The sequence below is a fragment of the Rhipicephalus microplus genome, chromosome 4 (assembly GCF_043290135.1).
Source record: "Rhipicephalus microplus isolate Deutch F79 chromosome 4, USDA_Rmic, whole genome shotgun sequence".
In the NCBI taxonomy this organism is placed as follows: Eukaryota; Metazoa; Arthropoda; class Arachnida; order Ixodida; family Ixodidae; genus Rhipicephalus; species Rhipicephalus microplus.
In genome coordinates this window covers 227,249,098-227,265,687 of record NC_134703.1, presented here as the reverse complement: position 1 = coordinate 227,265,687, position 16,590 = coordinate 227,249,098, and the positions used below count along the sequence as shown (strand labels likewise).

The 16,590-nt window shown below is 49.2% G+C and overlaps 1 protein-coding gene across 32 annotated transcripts in view; it reads right to left on the bottom strand.

Moving 5' to 3' along the window:
- lili (LMBR1-like protein lilipod) overlaps positions 1–16,590 on the bottom strand; it is a 742,764-nt gene that overhangs the window by 681,172 nt on the left and 45,002 nt on the right. For 4 of the 32 annotated variants that reach the window (XM_075894053.1, XM_075894055.1, XM_075894052.1 and 1 more), the window contains exon 1: positions 3,489–4,113. The exons of 10 other annotated variants lie outside the window; for them this stretch is intronic. In XM_075894053.1, coding sequence (XP_075750168.1) covers positions 3,489–3,698 — 210 coding nt within the window. In that variant the 5' untranslated portion in view covers positions 3,699–4,113. Of the gene's footprint in view, positions 1–3,488; positions 4,117–16,590 lie in introns of those variants that run through there. 18 more of the 32 variants (XR_012895090.1, XM_075894058.1, XM_075894059.1 and 15 more) reach the window with 14 other exon arrangements.

Sequence of the window (16,590 nt, the reverse complement as noted above, 5' to 3'; positions counted from 1 at the left end):
GATGACATTGCATTGCTGAGTAACTCAGGGGACGAACTGCAACTCATGATTACTGAGGTAGACAAGGAGAGCAGAAAGATGGGTCTTAAAATTAATCTGCAGAAAACGAAAGTAATGTATAACAACCACGGAAAGGAGCAGCGCTTCGAGATAGGTAAAAGTGCACTTGAAGTTGTAAAAGACTATGTCTACTTAGGGCAGGTAATAACCGCAGAGCCGAACCACGAGATTGAAGTAACTAGAAGAATAAGAATGGGGTGGAGCACATTCGGCAAGCACTCTCAAATTATGACAGGTAGATTGCCACTATCCCTCAAGAGGAAGGTATATAACAGCTGTATCTTGCCGGTACTTAGCTACGGAGCAGAAACCTGGAGACTTACAAAGAGGGTTCAGCTTAAATTGAGGACGACGCAGCGAGCAATGGAAAGAAAAATGGTAGGTGTAACCTTAAGAGACAAGAAGAGAGCAGAGTGGATTAGGGGACAAACGGGGGTTAAGGATATCATAGTTGAAATAAAGAAGAGGAAATGGACATGGGCCGGGCATGTAGCGCGTAGACAGGATAACCGCTGGTCATTAAGGGTAACTAACTGGATTCCCAGAAAAGAGAAGCGGGTTAGGGGGAGACAGAAGGTTAGGTGGGCAGATGAGATTAAGAAGTTTGCGGGTATAAATTGGCAGCAGCAAGCACAGGACCGGGTTAACTGGCGGAACATGGGAGAGGCCTTTGTCCTGCAGTGGACGTAGTCGGGCTGATGATGATGATGTGTTATAAAGGCTGAATAACGCACACTAATCTTCGAAAGATTCGTCATCGTTGCTGAAGGTGTGGTAGTGATTATATTTAAACTCAATCGCCATGCATTCACAACTGACAGCCCCGCACGCGTTGACGCACTGAATGTGTGGCCAGGTCGTGGAAGAGTATGAGCGGGGGCGATACTATATGGAAGAGAAAGCAGCTGCTGTGCTGTGTGCCGAGAGTTTGCGGTTTATACGCTGCATACTGTTCGAAGCTAAACATCTCGACCTTCATGAGCTTCTTTCTGCAACTTGCACAGGTAAGCCAGCAAAAAAATTCGGTCCCGACTAAGCTTGATCGCTATCTAAGTGTGCACACGCTGAACTTAGTCATGCGCTCTGGAGAGCTGATTTCTGAGAATTCTCTGTGCTCCACAGTCCACCTGCATAGCAACATTAGCGATGTTACCTAGTGTTCTTGGCTATTCTTGGGCAATATTAATATTAATAGTAATAATAATAATAATATTAATAATAATAATTAAGGTATGACATTTCAAAACCATGACATCATTATTAGGGACGCCATAGTGATGGGCTCCTGAAACTTCGAGCATCTGGTGTTTGACATGCACTGATATCATCGCACAGTACACGGGCCTTTACCACTTCGCCTTCATTGAAATGTAACCATCACAGTGGGATGGAACCTGCAGGAGAATGAGCATGTTGCATAGACGTTGTAAATATAACGCTATCATTGAACTTTCACATCTGACAGAACTGCTCGCACATGTTGAGACGCTGAATGTGTCCCCTGCAGCTGCGAAATCAGCAGCTGCTGGGAAGTATTAACCCAAAGTATAAGCTGCACACTTTGTTCGAAGCTGAAGCTGTCGAGCCCAATTGGCTTTCTTTCCGCAATTTGGGCAGATGAGCGAGTCAAAACATCCGATCCCAATTGGGCTTGATCGCTATCAAAGTGTGCACATGCATAACTTAGTCATGCATTTGCAAGGGTTGATTTTTGTGAACAGGCTGTGCTGCATAGCTGATCTACCCGAAATTGTTGAGTGATGTTTCCTAGTCGTTTTTTCAGCACTTACCAAAGGTATAATGGGTAATGCAAAGGATGTATGTGAGCAGATACCACTGCACGACTCCTGCCGCTCCAACAAAATTCTGCCGTTAAGTACTATCACAGAGGCTACCAAAACCTTTGGAGTCTTCCCCGTTCGCTGAAAAGAATTGTCGTCACAGCTTGTTGCTTAGACAATGGGCAAAACTTATGCCTGTCTCGCTGAACTTGATGAGGGCTGCAGAATCCGCCAGTCACCGAGTGGTCACTCAACATATAAGACCACATAACACTCTTTCAGACGTTCCTGCTAATGTATTAAACCTTCACAACTACCTAAAGATAAAAGCTATTTTTGTAGTTGCGTTTCAATTCAATATTTGCGAGGATAGCAGCTGCATGCGCGATGTTCGCTTGTGCTTCGTTGTCTGCTGCGAGGAGCCTGGTGTGGCAGTGGTGCCACCTGGACCGGAAGTAAGTTTCGCGCCACTTTCAGTGTATGACAGAGGCGGAGAGGGTAGCAACTGAACAGGTTCTACAAACGTTGGTTCGACTGGTGTTTCGGTCAACAGCCATTCCGCAGTGTGACTGGCCTACCTTTTTTTTTCTTTTTCAACAAATCTGGCCTTTGTACGTTCAGCGGTTCGTTTGCGTGAGCACATTGTTGAACTGAGGTGCGAGCGTGTTGCGCGAGTCATGAAGCGGCACAGTTGGCAATCACAAGTATTATCGGGAGTTCTAACTTGTTCATGAACAGTGATGGCCTTCGATAATAAAGAAAATAGAACAGGCCAACATAGGCAGTACTCATAATGCGTGGCTGTGCACGTCAAGAGGCCTTATCACCTAGTGCAGAGCCACACGGACACGCTTTACGAGTTAGTTGGTGCAGCGAGGTTTTTTTGCTCCCGCCCCGCACTCTTGAAACTGATCCTGCATGAGATGGCCGGGAACAGTGATGTAGTGTGCTTTTGCTGTTTGTTAAAAGTTGCAATACACTTGACGCTATGCCAGTCACGCAGCTGAGCAGTGTAGGGGGTCCGTCCTATGTACGGCTGACGCAGAAGCCTAACTAATGTTCCAGTCGCACACAGTCGTACCGTGCACGATTAACGTCCCCTATCCGTAGCTCATCTCATTGCAGCTACACGGGTTCGGGCGAATAAGTCAACAGGCTATGTCAACAACAACACTTTATTGCTAGGCGATAGCAATAGCGTGCAAATGTCGCGAGGATATAGTAGAAAAAACAAGCGTAGACGCTTACTCCTTGGTCATTATCGTCGAAAAGTCGCGGTTTATTAAAAAAAAAAAATCACTTTTTTGGTTTACTTTGTACTGTCACCTTTGGTATATGAACCATTATTTCTATGAATATTAAGCCGAAGTTTGCACTAGAAGTCACCCAAAGGTGCGCCTAAGTGAGCGGCGGTGACACCAGAATTCAACAAAAGTCACAAAAATTCGCGTCATTTGCATTGTTTCGACGCGGGCGGGCAGCGCCGCCCGGCATTTGCAATCATCGGGCCGCGCAGAGTCACCTCTCTCCTCCAAGATTCTATGACCGCTTGTCTCGTATATTCTCGGAGAATAAAGGAAAAACGAGAAAGAAGACGCGACCGTCGCGTGTTATGAATTGCGCGCCAACCAGCGCGGCGCTCCTTACGTGTAGTGAGGCCGTATCACCGCTGCTGCGCGTTCTTGCTAGCAGCAGTTTTCCGTGTTCACTCCGCGTTTTCTTGAGATGACAAGCCTGAAAAAGAGCAGTTCCGAAGTCCAAAAGTACAGAACTCGGCACAAGTACCGAGGAAAACGACGTAAGCCGCTCCGAAGAACGACAGGCGCGAACAACGCCTGTGATGCTCCGGTTAGGCATACTGCTGACGGCAAAGTTCTGTTTGGCGTTGCATAAGTTGTTGCCAGACTTGGAGAGTCAGTGTTGCCAGACTGCTGTCAAATTTGGCAGAGAAATTGGCTCCTGTAGTTGTGGCTTCTCTGTGAGGGTTTGGTGTAGTCCGCGGTGCATTATGCAAGTGCATGATCGACGCTCGCCGTTTTAATTAACGAAATGAACTGCGCCTTGCAGACATTGGGGCACGTTCTTTTGCTGTGTGCGCTGCTGTGCAATTAAGAGATCGTGTCTCAGAGTTAGGTAATCAACGACACGTTGTCCGCCGTGAATTTCGCGAGTGCGATGAACTTGTCCGCGAGTGCGTGTGAACGCAATGAACCGTGCGTTACGAAATTCGGGGCGCGTTCTCTCTTTGTGTGCGCAGCTGTAGAGTTAAGAGATCGCGTCTCAGTATTAGGGACGACAGGAAAAACTGAATAGAGTCGCAGCAGGCGGTGCGCTGCTCCCCCCCCCCCCCCCCCGCTTTTTTTTTTTTTTTTTTCAGAGCTGATCGTGCCGCGTCGACCGCCGACGGGGACCCTACGCTTCGCCTAGCTGTGTGAACACAAGACATATCGTTCGGACTCGTGTAATGTGACAAATAAACGTCCCAAGGCTGACTAATCGGGGTGTGTCAGATATGCTACAGCTATATACGCCTGGAAGGCTGCTTTATCGACACAGTTGCAGCGAATTAAGCGCGACTCGCGCGTACCTGTAAATCACCCCACCTACGAGTCGCCGTCGCTTGCAGGACCCCACCCACAATTAGCACAAACGACCGAAATTTCAAATAATGAATGCTTATGCGGGATCCCATTTACAGGTATGCGCGAGTCGCGCTTATTTGCTCCAACTGTGTCGATAAAGCAGCGTTCCAGGCGTATATAGCTGTAGCATATCCGACGTACCCCGATTAGCCAGCCTTAGGACGTTTATTTGTCACATGTACACGAGTCCGAACGATATGTCTCGTGCTGACACAACTAGGGGAAGCGTAGCATCCCGGTCGTGGCACGCGGTCGACGCGGCACAATCAGCTGTGAAAAAAAGGGGGAGGGGGGAAGGGGCAGCTCACCGCCTGCTACGACTCTATTCAGTTTTCTATGTCGTCCCTAATACCGAGACGTGACCTCTTAAGGGGGGAGGTGGCTTTGAAAATAAACTTTTTTATTTATTGACCTACAGCAATGAAATTTGGCATGCATACTCATAAGTGTCTAGAATAGGGAAATATGCAGTTTCATCATGATAGCTTCAGTAGTTCTCAAGTTACATAATGCTACACGATCCAATTACATGGTCTGCTCGTGGAAAGCCTAGCGCTGCAACAAAACATGCCAGGAAGCTGCGAATGATGTTGATCTTTACTCAAAAGAAAGCTACAGGGTATGACACTCTCGCAATTTTTTAATAAATTCTCGTTTTTTTTTTAGAGATCATCATGGCTGCCGACACACATTGTCAGAAACAATGGCACGGACAAATCATCGTCTAGAAAAATAACAGGGCCACAAAACAGAAATTGAAGATTGCTGTACCCACAAGCAGTGTTCAGGGATTCAGGGAAAAAAAAACAGAATCAAAATCGGTCCAGTCATTCTCGTGCTACTCTTTCCACGAGCAATGCACAATGTCCAAAACACACTTGTGAGAAAAAGCCTGTAGAAGTTTTCGACAGGCTTTTTTTCAATGAACTTTTTTGTTTCTCGTTGGATATTGATGAAAATTGGCACAGACACTAAGAATAACCTCACAGTGCTTTCATAAAAATTTTGAAGCGATACCACAAATACTTTACGAGAAACAAATTATTTCTTCACTGAACCATGTGGAGGGGCTGAGCATAATGTCAAAAAAAAAAAAAACAGTATTGAGAAAGCTGCGTTTAAAGTTTCAACTTTTCTTTACGTCTCTAAGACACCTAAAAATTGTGATCTCAGGTTTGTCTTGCGATATTTGACTTCTTTTCATGATTTACTCCTTTTCATGAGTTACAAAGAACAAGTATGAATTTCAAACCAAGTTCTTTGTATGAAGGAGCCGTGTGATAAGTATGACAGAAAAGGTTGTAATTGAATAAAACCATATACTGAAATTATTAAACATACTTTTTTGTGCTGAAGTTGTAATTAGCGTAATTAAGCACTTGATTAGAAATATTCACTGAACTTTTTTTTCTTTGGAGAGAAGTTTATTGCATCAGAAAAATGGATCACACCATGACGGCCTATGCCTTCTTTCCAAATAACAAAGTTATGGGCAGAAGACTGGTGGCACGGGAATTTCTAGCAGTATAATTAATGACACGAAACGGGCATATAAAAATTCGTGCCCCTGATTCACACATGCTCTTTCACCGCTCTAGCCGTGAAACGCATCATCATACAGCCGGTCGCGGAAATTCTAATCTACAGCAATTCATTAACCTCGGAACATTCATAGACGTTCGTGGAGATATCAAGCACGGCTCCAAGCACGTCTGAATCGCATCACAAAAGCTTACTGACGGCACTCCATATGACCGTGGGGTGCGCGGTCGCGTGGACAGTGCAGCCGGCGCGTAATGCACTTGCCGGCGGCATTCGATGACGATCCGCGAAATGAGTAACTACGAAGACAAAAAATCGGCACGCACTGCACTTGGCATCGCATTTTCGAATGACGACGCGCGAAACTGCTAGCCGCTGTTCCGAGCGATCCTTGGCTGTGAAGGGGGGGGGGGGGGGGGGGTGACGAGCTTGACTGTGTTGTCCGCTGCCGATGCGTAAAATGCCCGTACAATATTCGGAGGAGCTAGCGAGTGATGTGGTACATTCCTTGCGAAGAAGCACGTCACCAAGAGTGCGCTTGCGCGTCGTTCCTGCCCGCAGTCTCGCTGTCAGCGGAGTTAGGCCTAAAGCCGACTCCGATGACGCGCCGCACTCGTAGACCGCCGCGCGCCCGCTCGTAGTAATCTGATCGTGCATCCGGTGCGGCCACTCGTAGTAATCAGATCGTGCCGCCGCTTACAGCTTCGTTGCTTGCGAAGAAACACGTCACCACGAATGCGCTAGCGGGTAGTTCCTGCCCGCAGTCGGCGGAGTTAGGGCTAAAGACGACTTCAATGACGCGCGGCGCTCGTAGACCGCGCTGACGCTCGTAGTAACCTGATCGCGCATCCGCTTACTGCTCGTAACTAAAGCGTAGTTATATCTTAAGTGATTATCAAGCCGTGAACACGTCACGAAGTGGCGATTTTCGAGAGCCATGTCCTCGCGACGCACAAGCAGCAAACGACGATCTCCCGGAGCGAGCATCGGGCCAATGGCGAGGCGAGCTGAGGCAACATGGCGGCCACGGCCAATCAAGGGCCTCAAAACGACCTTCAAACATTTGCTTTTTGCTCGCTTGTTGTTAAAGGGAGGAGCCAGCTGAGGCGGGAAAGTTAAACACGGAAAAATGCTCTTTCCGATGAGCCCAAGAAGCCGGCTCCCGGCCCAAGCATAGCGAAGCTATTATTTTTTGAAAATCGCCGTTTCTCGCCATTTTCAGAAATATTTTTGCTACCTAGGTGGGTGAAACGAATTTTCCGAAGCACTTCTGCGCGGTTTTCAGTGTAGATATTTTGGAACCAGATAGAAAAAGGGTTCCAGAAACTGAAAACTTGAGTTTCAAAAAATCGATTTTTTTGCCATTTTTCGCGATCCCAAAGCCGCGTCCCCCCTTAATTGCACAGCTGCGCACACAGCAAGAGAATGCGCCCCGACTTCTGTAATGCGCTGTTCATTGCGTTAATTACGTCGCACACACACTCGCGAACAAGTTCATCGCACTCGCGAAATTCACGGTGGACGACGCGTCATTGATTCCCTAACTCTGAGACACGATCTCTTAATTGCACAGCAGCACACACAGCAAGAAAACGCACCCCGACTTTTGGAACGCTCGTTTTACGTTCATTTTGTTAATTAAAACGGCCAACGTAGCTCACAGACTCTCGAAACGCACCGCGGACTACACCAAATCCTCACGGAGAAGCCACAACTGCAGAGGCGAATTTCTCCGCTAAATTTGATAGCAGTCTGGCAACAACCAGCCCAAATTCTGGCAACTGACTTATGCAATGCCAAACAGAACCTTGCCCCGCTGACATCGGTCACCACGACGTTGGCAACCACAACGTTTCTGAAATCGACGCTGTTGTGGAGCTCGTCAGCGCATCACAGGAGAAGATGGAATTCTTCAAAAGTGAGGCACGGTCGACTGGTGCTTATGCTGCTAGCACGTTGCTGTGCGAGATTGGCGCATTGACAGCACTGATGGCAGGTTTGGCATGCCCCGCTTGCCGCGAACGGAAACTCGCCATCCGAGTAGTAGCCGAGAAACGCAAAGGACTTTCTTCCTTGTTAGAGCTACGTTGCGACAATGCTGAGTGCCCGGAGTCTGTGCTTTTGTCTATGCATACATCGAAGCAGATCATCTCGGCCGGTGAGTGCGGTGACCCCAGCCTGAACATTTGCTATGGCAGCGGGAGCTCGCGCGACAGCTTCGCCATAAACGTGCGGGCTGTTTTGGCAGCACGTGCCATAGGTGCAGGACATGACCAGCTTTCGCGATTTTGTGCGATCATCGGCCTGCCAAAACCGATGCATCAGAAGACATTTCATGGTATTGCCAAGAAGCTCCATTGTGCTGCTATGAATGCTGTTAGCCAAAACTTGGAAGAGGCACGAAGGATCACGAAGGACGCCGTCGGCGGCGGCGATGTGCCGGTCATGTTCGACGTCATTTGGCAAAAAAGGGGGCCATAAAAGCCACAACGGAGGGGGCACAGCTGTGTCCCTGGACACAGGTCTTTGCCTAGACTTTGAGGTCCTTTCGAATTACTGCCTCTCTTGCAGTATACACAAGGACAGAGGGAGCGATGAAGAAATGTGGGAAGCCTTCCACCGCCCTGTATGTGAAAAAAAAAAACACAGTGTTCATTCCATGCAATGGAATATGAAGCAGTGCACATATGAGAGAAGACATTGTTATACAATACCCCAGTGTGCTTCACAAATTTTTTTGAGTGATGGCGACAGCAAGGCCTACACTGCTATCTGTGAGGCAAACGTGTATGGCAATACTGTCATCGAAAAAGAAGAGAGCACCAACCACATCTCAAAACGCCTAGGCATTGCTTTGCGAAAAATGGCACCACTGCCACCAGGGGAAAAAGCTAAATGTCACAGCCATTCAGAAGCTGCAGGCATATTATCATATAGCTATAACAAATAACAAGGGCAGTGTCTGCAGCATGTACATTGCTATATGGGCCTACTATTTTCATTCTTGCTCCAGTGATGGAGCCAGTAGCCATAAATTTTGCCCTGCTAGACCAGACTCGTGGTGTAAGCATGGGCGTGCTGAAGCACTGAGGGAGCCTACACCAGGCCACACCCCCTTGTTGACTAAAGCACAGGGCTTGGCAATTATGCCTATTTAAAAGCGTCTTACTGATGAGAAGCTCCTGGCTCGGTGCCTCCATAGAAAGACGCAAAACGCAGCCGAGTCACTCAACAGTAAAATATGGCTGCTGTGTCCGAAAACGAAATTTGCTTCCCAGACATCTGTGGAGACAGCCACAGCTATTGCCGTGCTGTGGTATAATACTATTGCCGTGCTGTGGTATAATAAAGGCCATGCTAGCTTTGAGCATGTCCTACAAGAGATTGGGGTACTTCCCCAGAAGAGTTGGCCACGCACACTGACCGTTGTGATGACCTGCGCATAAAGAGAATGAACTTGAAGTGCACTGCAGAAGCAAGGGCACAACATTGGAGTGCAGTGAAAAGGGCTCGCACTGAAAAGACCAACCCTAGGAGCCATGAAGGGCCAAGCTACAGTGCGGGAGGGTTCTGAACACTTTGTATGCTTTCCGTAAAGGCTGCTATTCAGTGTGATCGAAGATTCACATTGTTACAATTTAATTTTTAAGAATACATGCTTTTGTAACTTTCAAGCCTGTTTTCCTCATTTTCAAATTTTTGGAAACTTACAATGTTTTCCGGGAAACCTTTCATACACTTAGAATTGGCGCATACTAACGAAATTTGGCGTACCTACTCTTGAAGGTATGTAGAGTGCCGATATCTACTTGAGATTGCGCTACCTCTCAGTAGTAATTACAATAAAATAAGGTTATGTTTCAGGGAACTGAGAGAAACAATGGTTGAAATGTCATAATTTTTTTAGCACTTTCTAGTAACTGTACACATTTCTTTGCTAGATATCGGCACTCTATGATCTACAAAGAGTTAAATAAACCATAGCACGATACTTTTTTTGTGAAAGTTTAGTACATGAAAATGTGCCTGTACAGACAGCTTTAATTTGTCATTTAGTATAATATAACTCAATAACTATATCAGCTACCCAAAAAACTAATTGTGGATTTGAAATCTACATGAAGAACTCTCTAATTATCTGAATTTCTAAGTCTCTAGCACAAATAATAAAAAAAAGTTTTTTCAGGGAGTGTCACCCCTTAAGGAGGCCCCCGAATGACAGAGACTGTAACATGAGAATATTTTGTTATTTATCACTATGGGTCCCAATCAGTGCCCTCCTGCAGTTGGCCCTCTGCCGTAGGTGCAGCTGGTGCCCCCACTTGTTGCCGCTGCATCCAAATTTGCCACCACCACTGCTGCCGTGCCCACTTGTGTCATGGCCAGTCATGGCCACCACTGTCACCTTCTTCGTTGTTACTGCCACTGCTGTCGCTTTCCCTGCCGTTACTGCCGCCCTAGATCCGGTGCTGGTATCAATCTGGCCCGGACCGCACCCTGTTGACTCCTGCCACTCAGGTTGTTGGTGGCGGTCCTGTTCAGCACTGGCTCAGGCCACCCTCTCCAGCATGGTCTGGGCTGCCGCATCGGGTCGTAGCTGCACTGATCTGGCGGGCTAGAGAGTCATCTTCGGCGTGCTTCGTCATGGCCTCGAGGTAGCAGAGGCCAAGGGGTGCCCAGAGAACCATATAGGTCAGCTAGGTAGGCTTGTGATAGCAACTTCAAGGTGGCTGGGCTGAGCTGGTGGCTGGTCACCCTAGCGCCTCTTGCGTAAAGGCCCGATGATGAGGGCAATGGGGTAGCTTGGAAGTGGCGTTGCTTGGTTGGGTGCGGCCGCGATGATGACATGGATGAAGTTGGGGGATCCGGCGAGAGGAGTGGTTTTCTCTCCGAGCTGTTCCGGCGGCACCTCTTTTTCTTTCGACTCTCCATCTGCTCGGGGAAAGTCGACACAGAAAAAAAAGGAACAGTTCAACAATCCCACATGTATTGTGCAAGAACCCTTGCCCCTCGCGTCAAACATATCAAATCCGGCCTGCCTTGGAGAGTGTCTTCACCTGTTACGCAAGTAGTAACGCGGTTTTGGGATCCTCCCTCGGTGTCGAGCGATATGACCCGCTGCGCCCGGCTTGGAGGGGGACTGGCCGTAGTCCTCATGCTCCTCCCAGTACACGTAGCATTTCAAGTCACATACATGCACCGGTCCGCCGCTTGGTTTGCCTTTCATGTTCGCGAGCCGATAAATGAACGAGGAAACGTTCTCTCACACTCGGTACGGCCTGGACCACCGCGGTGCTAGCGAGGCAGCAAACTGTTTGCTAGCATCGCTGGGAACATGATGGCACTGCAGCACCAGATCGCCCGATTCGTAGCGTACGTTCCAATGTGTGTGGTCGCACTGCGCCTTCCGCTGTGACCTAGCAGTGCTGAGATTATACCGAGCTTTTATGTAAAGCTTCTGCTAGCTTCTCGCGCAGCTGTGTTGCGTATTCAGCGCGTGCTGATGTCGCCACTGGCACTCCACTGGGATCCGCAAGTACGGTCTCCATTGGATTCGGCAGTTCTCTCTCCAGGTTCAGAGAAGAAGGCGCATACCCAGTCGGTCGGTTCATGGTCGATCGCAAAGCAATACCGATTTCTAGAAAGTAGGTATCCCAGTCCCTTTGTCTCTCAGAGAATGCAACAAGCATGTGCTTGATGTTGCGATTGACTCGCTCCATGGGATACAACTGAGCACGGTAGGTGGTTTTTTTCTTGTGCTTAACGCCCGCCCGGCGCACGCGTCAACAAACGCCCTCGCAGTGAAATAAGACGCGTTGTCTGTAATCAGCCGCTCAGGGAACCCGAACCTGGTGAAAGCCAAACCTCCATCAACTTTTCTAAAATCACTCGAGCCATCATCTTCCTAAGGGGAAAAAGTTCCACCCTTTTAATGAGGTGATCCGTTATCACCAGCAAGAACTTGTTTCTGCTGGGAGTTGCGGGGTATGGGCCCGTTACGTCACATGCCGCGATTTGCCAGGGAGTCTGACTGTTAATCAGTTGCATGAGGCCGGGCAGATGTCCGTCTCGTGGCCTGACGCTTTGGCACAAACGACATGAACGAACGTAGCGAATCACATCCCACTTCATACCTGGCCAGGTATAAGGCGGCACAACTTAGCGTAAGTCTTAGGTCCGCTCACATGCCCGGCAATGCACGACTAATGAAAGTGGCAGAGAAGTACTCCTCTCAAAGTGCGCGGTATCACGACTTTGAATGACTCACTTGCATCATCGTGGGATGGAATGTACCTCAGCAGGATGCCGTCAGAATCCAGCAGATATGAATCCAGCGCGCTCACAGCATTACCAGCTGCTGCCGAGTGCTCAGCACCGACAGCAATACCAGCTGCCCCATTGTGCGCGGTGGCCTTACAACCACCCGGCTCCTGGAGCCCGTCGAACACCTTCCGACAAAATGAATCTTTCTGCTGAGCTTCTAACAGTTTCTTTCTACTAAAAACAATCCCTGTGCTAACGACAGCCTCTACCTCGAACTAACGTTTGCTCGGCTGGTTGCGTTAGCGCGAGTGTCTCGCTCTCAGTTTGTTTCCAATTAGTCGCGTGACTTGCCTCGTGTCGGGAGGGAGCAGGTAATAGTGCGTCGGCCGCCACATTGTTCCTAAACTTGTGGTAGCGAACGGTGAAGTCGTAACGCTGCAGCAGCAATGCTCAACGGGCCAGGTGGCCACTTGGTTCGTTCAAGCGCCTCGACCAAGTGAGAGCCATGTGGTCAGTCTCCATCACAAACGCAACTCCGTCGATATAAAAGGAAACTTACGGAGAGCAAAAACTATCGCCGGTTACCGAGTAGTTCCTCTCTGCCGGCGTCAACATACAACTCGTGAACGCAATCGGTCGGAGGGAACCTCCATGCTCCTGAAGCATAATTGCTCCTAAGCTCAGGTCGCTTGCTTCTGTGTGAATCACAAACTCCCTGTTCAAATCGGGTAGCTGCAGCTGAGCCGTGTCGGCCAGTAACTTCGCGAGGCGACGCAATGCGGCCTCCTGCTCTTGGTTCTTAAGCCCAACACTCACCTTTCTTCAAGAGTTTCGTCAAAGGCACCTGCACTGCCGCGCAGTCTGGAATGAATTGGCGATAAAAGTTCACCATCCCCAAAAAGCGCCTCAGCTCATCAATATTGTTTGACGATGGATAGCTAATTATTGCTTTAAGCTTATCCTTATTAGGCAAAATGTGACCCTCGTCTAGCGTAAATCCCAATAATGTTATTCGGGTCACCGCTATCTGAGCTTTGTTCGGGTTCAGGATGATGTCCGCAGACCTCAGCCTTTCTAGAATGTTCTCAAGTGGCGCAAGTGCTCTTCGAACGTTTTCGAGTAAACCACTATGTTGTCTAGCACTATGTTGTCTAGATATGCAAGTGCGTGCTGCCACTTTGAATCTCCCAAAACACAGTCCATTAGCCTCTAATACGTAGCAGGAGCTCCCACCAAACCGAAAGACATTCTCCTGAATTGGAAAAGTCCCCTGTGGCACGTGAAAGCTGACTTCTCTTTATCCCACTCGTCCATCTCAACCTGAAAATATCCACGGCTAGCATCGAGCGTAGTGAAGTACTTCGCCCCGCCTAGGTTGGATACTAGCGATGAAATGTAGCGAAGGGGGTACGCGTCCTTCTTTGTAACCTCATTCAGCCTGCGGTAGTCTACACAAAGGCAATACGTATCGTCTTTCTTTGGAACTAGAACTACCGGGAAACCCCATGGGCCGCTCAACTACAGCTGTGTTGATGAGTTCGTCTAAGGCGGAGTCAAGTGCTTTCCGCTTAGCCAAGCTAATGGGTCAGGAATGCATTTCCAAGGTCGTGCATCACCCGTGTCAATTCTATGCTTGACTAGCGTAGTGCGGCAGGAACAGCCGGTAAACATCGTGTCATACTCATACAACAGCGACGACAGCTACGCTCGTTCCCTTTCTAGGAGGCTCCGTGCTTCTACCAAAAGCGGGTGCACTGCCCTTCTCTGCAGCACAGCACATTGTTCCGGCGGGGCGGTTACTCACTTCTTCAGCGCGCTTTCCTCCTCGCGTACTCATGCCTCTCCCTGCAATTGGCATGCCTTTGTCAATGCGGGGGCTGTCGAGAAAAGCTTTAGCGCGTCTTTGCCGCGCTCGCGGTAACTGCCGTTTGCAATGTCAATTACAATAACCCACTTGGCAAGAGTCTCGACCCAGGATTAGAGACATTGACAGCCCAGGAAGATACATGAAACGCTGTCGCCTCACGCGTCTATCCCAGCGGATCACTAGCCTAGCCACGCCGCTCAATTGTGCTGGGCCGGTAGCAAGGCGGAAAATGGTGTTGCTTTGTCTCAAGCGGATATTGTACTAACGGAGATGGTGCAACATGTCGTCGCCGAACAAAGAAGTGCTTGCCTCATTATTCAAAAGTGCTACGAACTTCTTTCGAGCTATCGTTAACTCGAACAGCGGTACGGGCGAGTCTACGGCCTCACCGTCGCCACAGACTGACGGTGAAAGTGATCCGAACGCATCGGTGGGATTACTGATCGCCCCGCGGGGTTCAATGTGGATCACCGGCGGGGACGTCTGTTTCCCGAACCGTGTGTTTGCTCCTGACCCGGTGTGCGGTTGCATTCGCGGGCGATGTGCCCCGGCGCGCCGCACCGATAGCAAAAACCGTGAACACCATTCCGGCCCGATCGTAACTCGCCTCGATCAGGTGGTCCTCGCTCCGGGTTGCGCCGCTCGTTAGGCCTTGCGCCGACTGCGTGCTCCTGCCTTGGAATGTCATGCGCAGGGGCGGTGTGGGCCATACGGATTTCGTAAACGTAGGGGTCCAAAGCGTGGTCTCACAGCTCCCAACCGCATGGTACCTGCTCATCAGCCAATAATACTGGCGCATTACTCCTAAACGCTTCTGAAACTACCGCGCCGCCATTCTATGCACAGCGAGGCTCGATTGACTCCGCTGTGGGTGGAGGTGGGCAATACGATCGCGCAGCAAGGATGTCCCCTTGTATGCGCTTCGCCTCGGTGGCAAGCTCTTCTAGGTCTGCGAACTTTCATGAAGTGTGCCGCAAAAGTCGGGTGCACTTGTTGCGTAAATCGCTCGACTTTTTCTGCGTTGGGGGCGTGAGGGTTAGCGAGACGATACAGTTGTCCGTTGCCCGTACATACTCCAGCAAGGATTCGTCCGGATGCTGGGTGCGTAGCTCCAATTCCCTCCGCAAACGCCACTCATAATTGGCCGGTAGGAATTCGCTGCGGAAGCTGCCGCGAAACTCTTCTACTATGCAGGAGCGACGTCCGATTAGCTGGAACCACCGGGCCGCTTGCTTTGTGAGCGACACCGGGACCACGCGCTCGAGAAGTTCTGTGTCAGAAAACCCCGTCGCCTGCAGATAATGGAGCAACTGGTCGAGATATTCGTTGCGCTCTTGCAGACGTGGTAACCCATGTAGGTAGGTATGCCTACCTTGACACGAGGTCGCACAGTCTGCACGAAGGCCTGCGCTGTGTTCTGCAGGGCACTCGCGAGGCTTTGCATAACTGACAGCGCATTCTGTAAAAGTACCTCGCTCGAGGCCGAAATGCCGCCCGCGGACTCGCCTACAGTTCATTTTGGCACAGTTCTACAATACTCCAAAACAGGTCTCTGAACATCTCCTTTGATTGTGTTGTGAGGACTCTGCAAGGTAAACAAGGGGGCGACAAGGCAAAAACAACTTTAATAAGTAACAGCTACACCATCAATGCAATCTTGGAGCACGCGCACACCTAGGAACGACTACGATACCGCGTCCCGACTAGCTCAACATTGGAACGCAGGGCTGCCAGATTACGTGAGGTCTCATATCCGACCCCTCTTTTTTTTAAAATGGCCGATGGACTTTTGAGATCAGACCCCACCCCGTTTTTTTTTTTTCGTGTCTCATAGTCTCGCAGCAACGAAAACACCAACATCTTCCCAGAATCTTGGAACAATGTGGTCCTCCTTCTTGAAACTCTTCATCTTTGAGGCTTGGTCTTTCTGCGTGCCTTAATGTTGTCCCGAAGTTTCTGCTGGCGCTCTATCTGATGTTGTTCCACTTGCTCATTGCATGAATCCACATTTTGCATTGGTTTGCGTCCTCTTTTCACACCGTTTCAGTGATATCTTAAAAAAAATATGGGCACCTCTGACCTTGATCTTTTCTTTCTTGTCCAGAGCCCAGTGACATTTCCGCTTCTTCTGAGCTTCTTCCGCACAGCTGTCACGGCAGAAGGCAGCTGCCTCCTGTGATGCCTTTTCTTCTTTCATGTTGCGCGCAGCAGCTAGACCTCCTTGACTCAGCTTGGGTAGCTTATTTTGGGTTGGCTTAGCAGCTGGCTTGGTGGCTTGTTTCTTGGCCTTGCGCTCACCACCTGCTGGTCCCTTATCTTCGAGAGCCTCAATCTTGAAGCTGAGATGCTGTCGGGGCTCATCCAGAAAACTGGCAAGCTTTAGTACGGCTGAGTGCATGCTTTCGTTGTCTTTTTTTTGTGTCTTTGTTTTCAA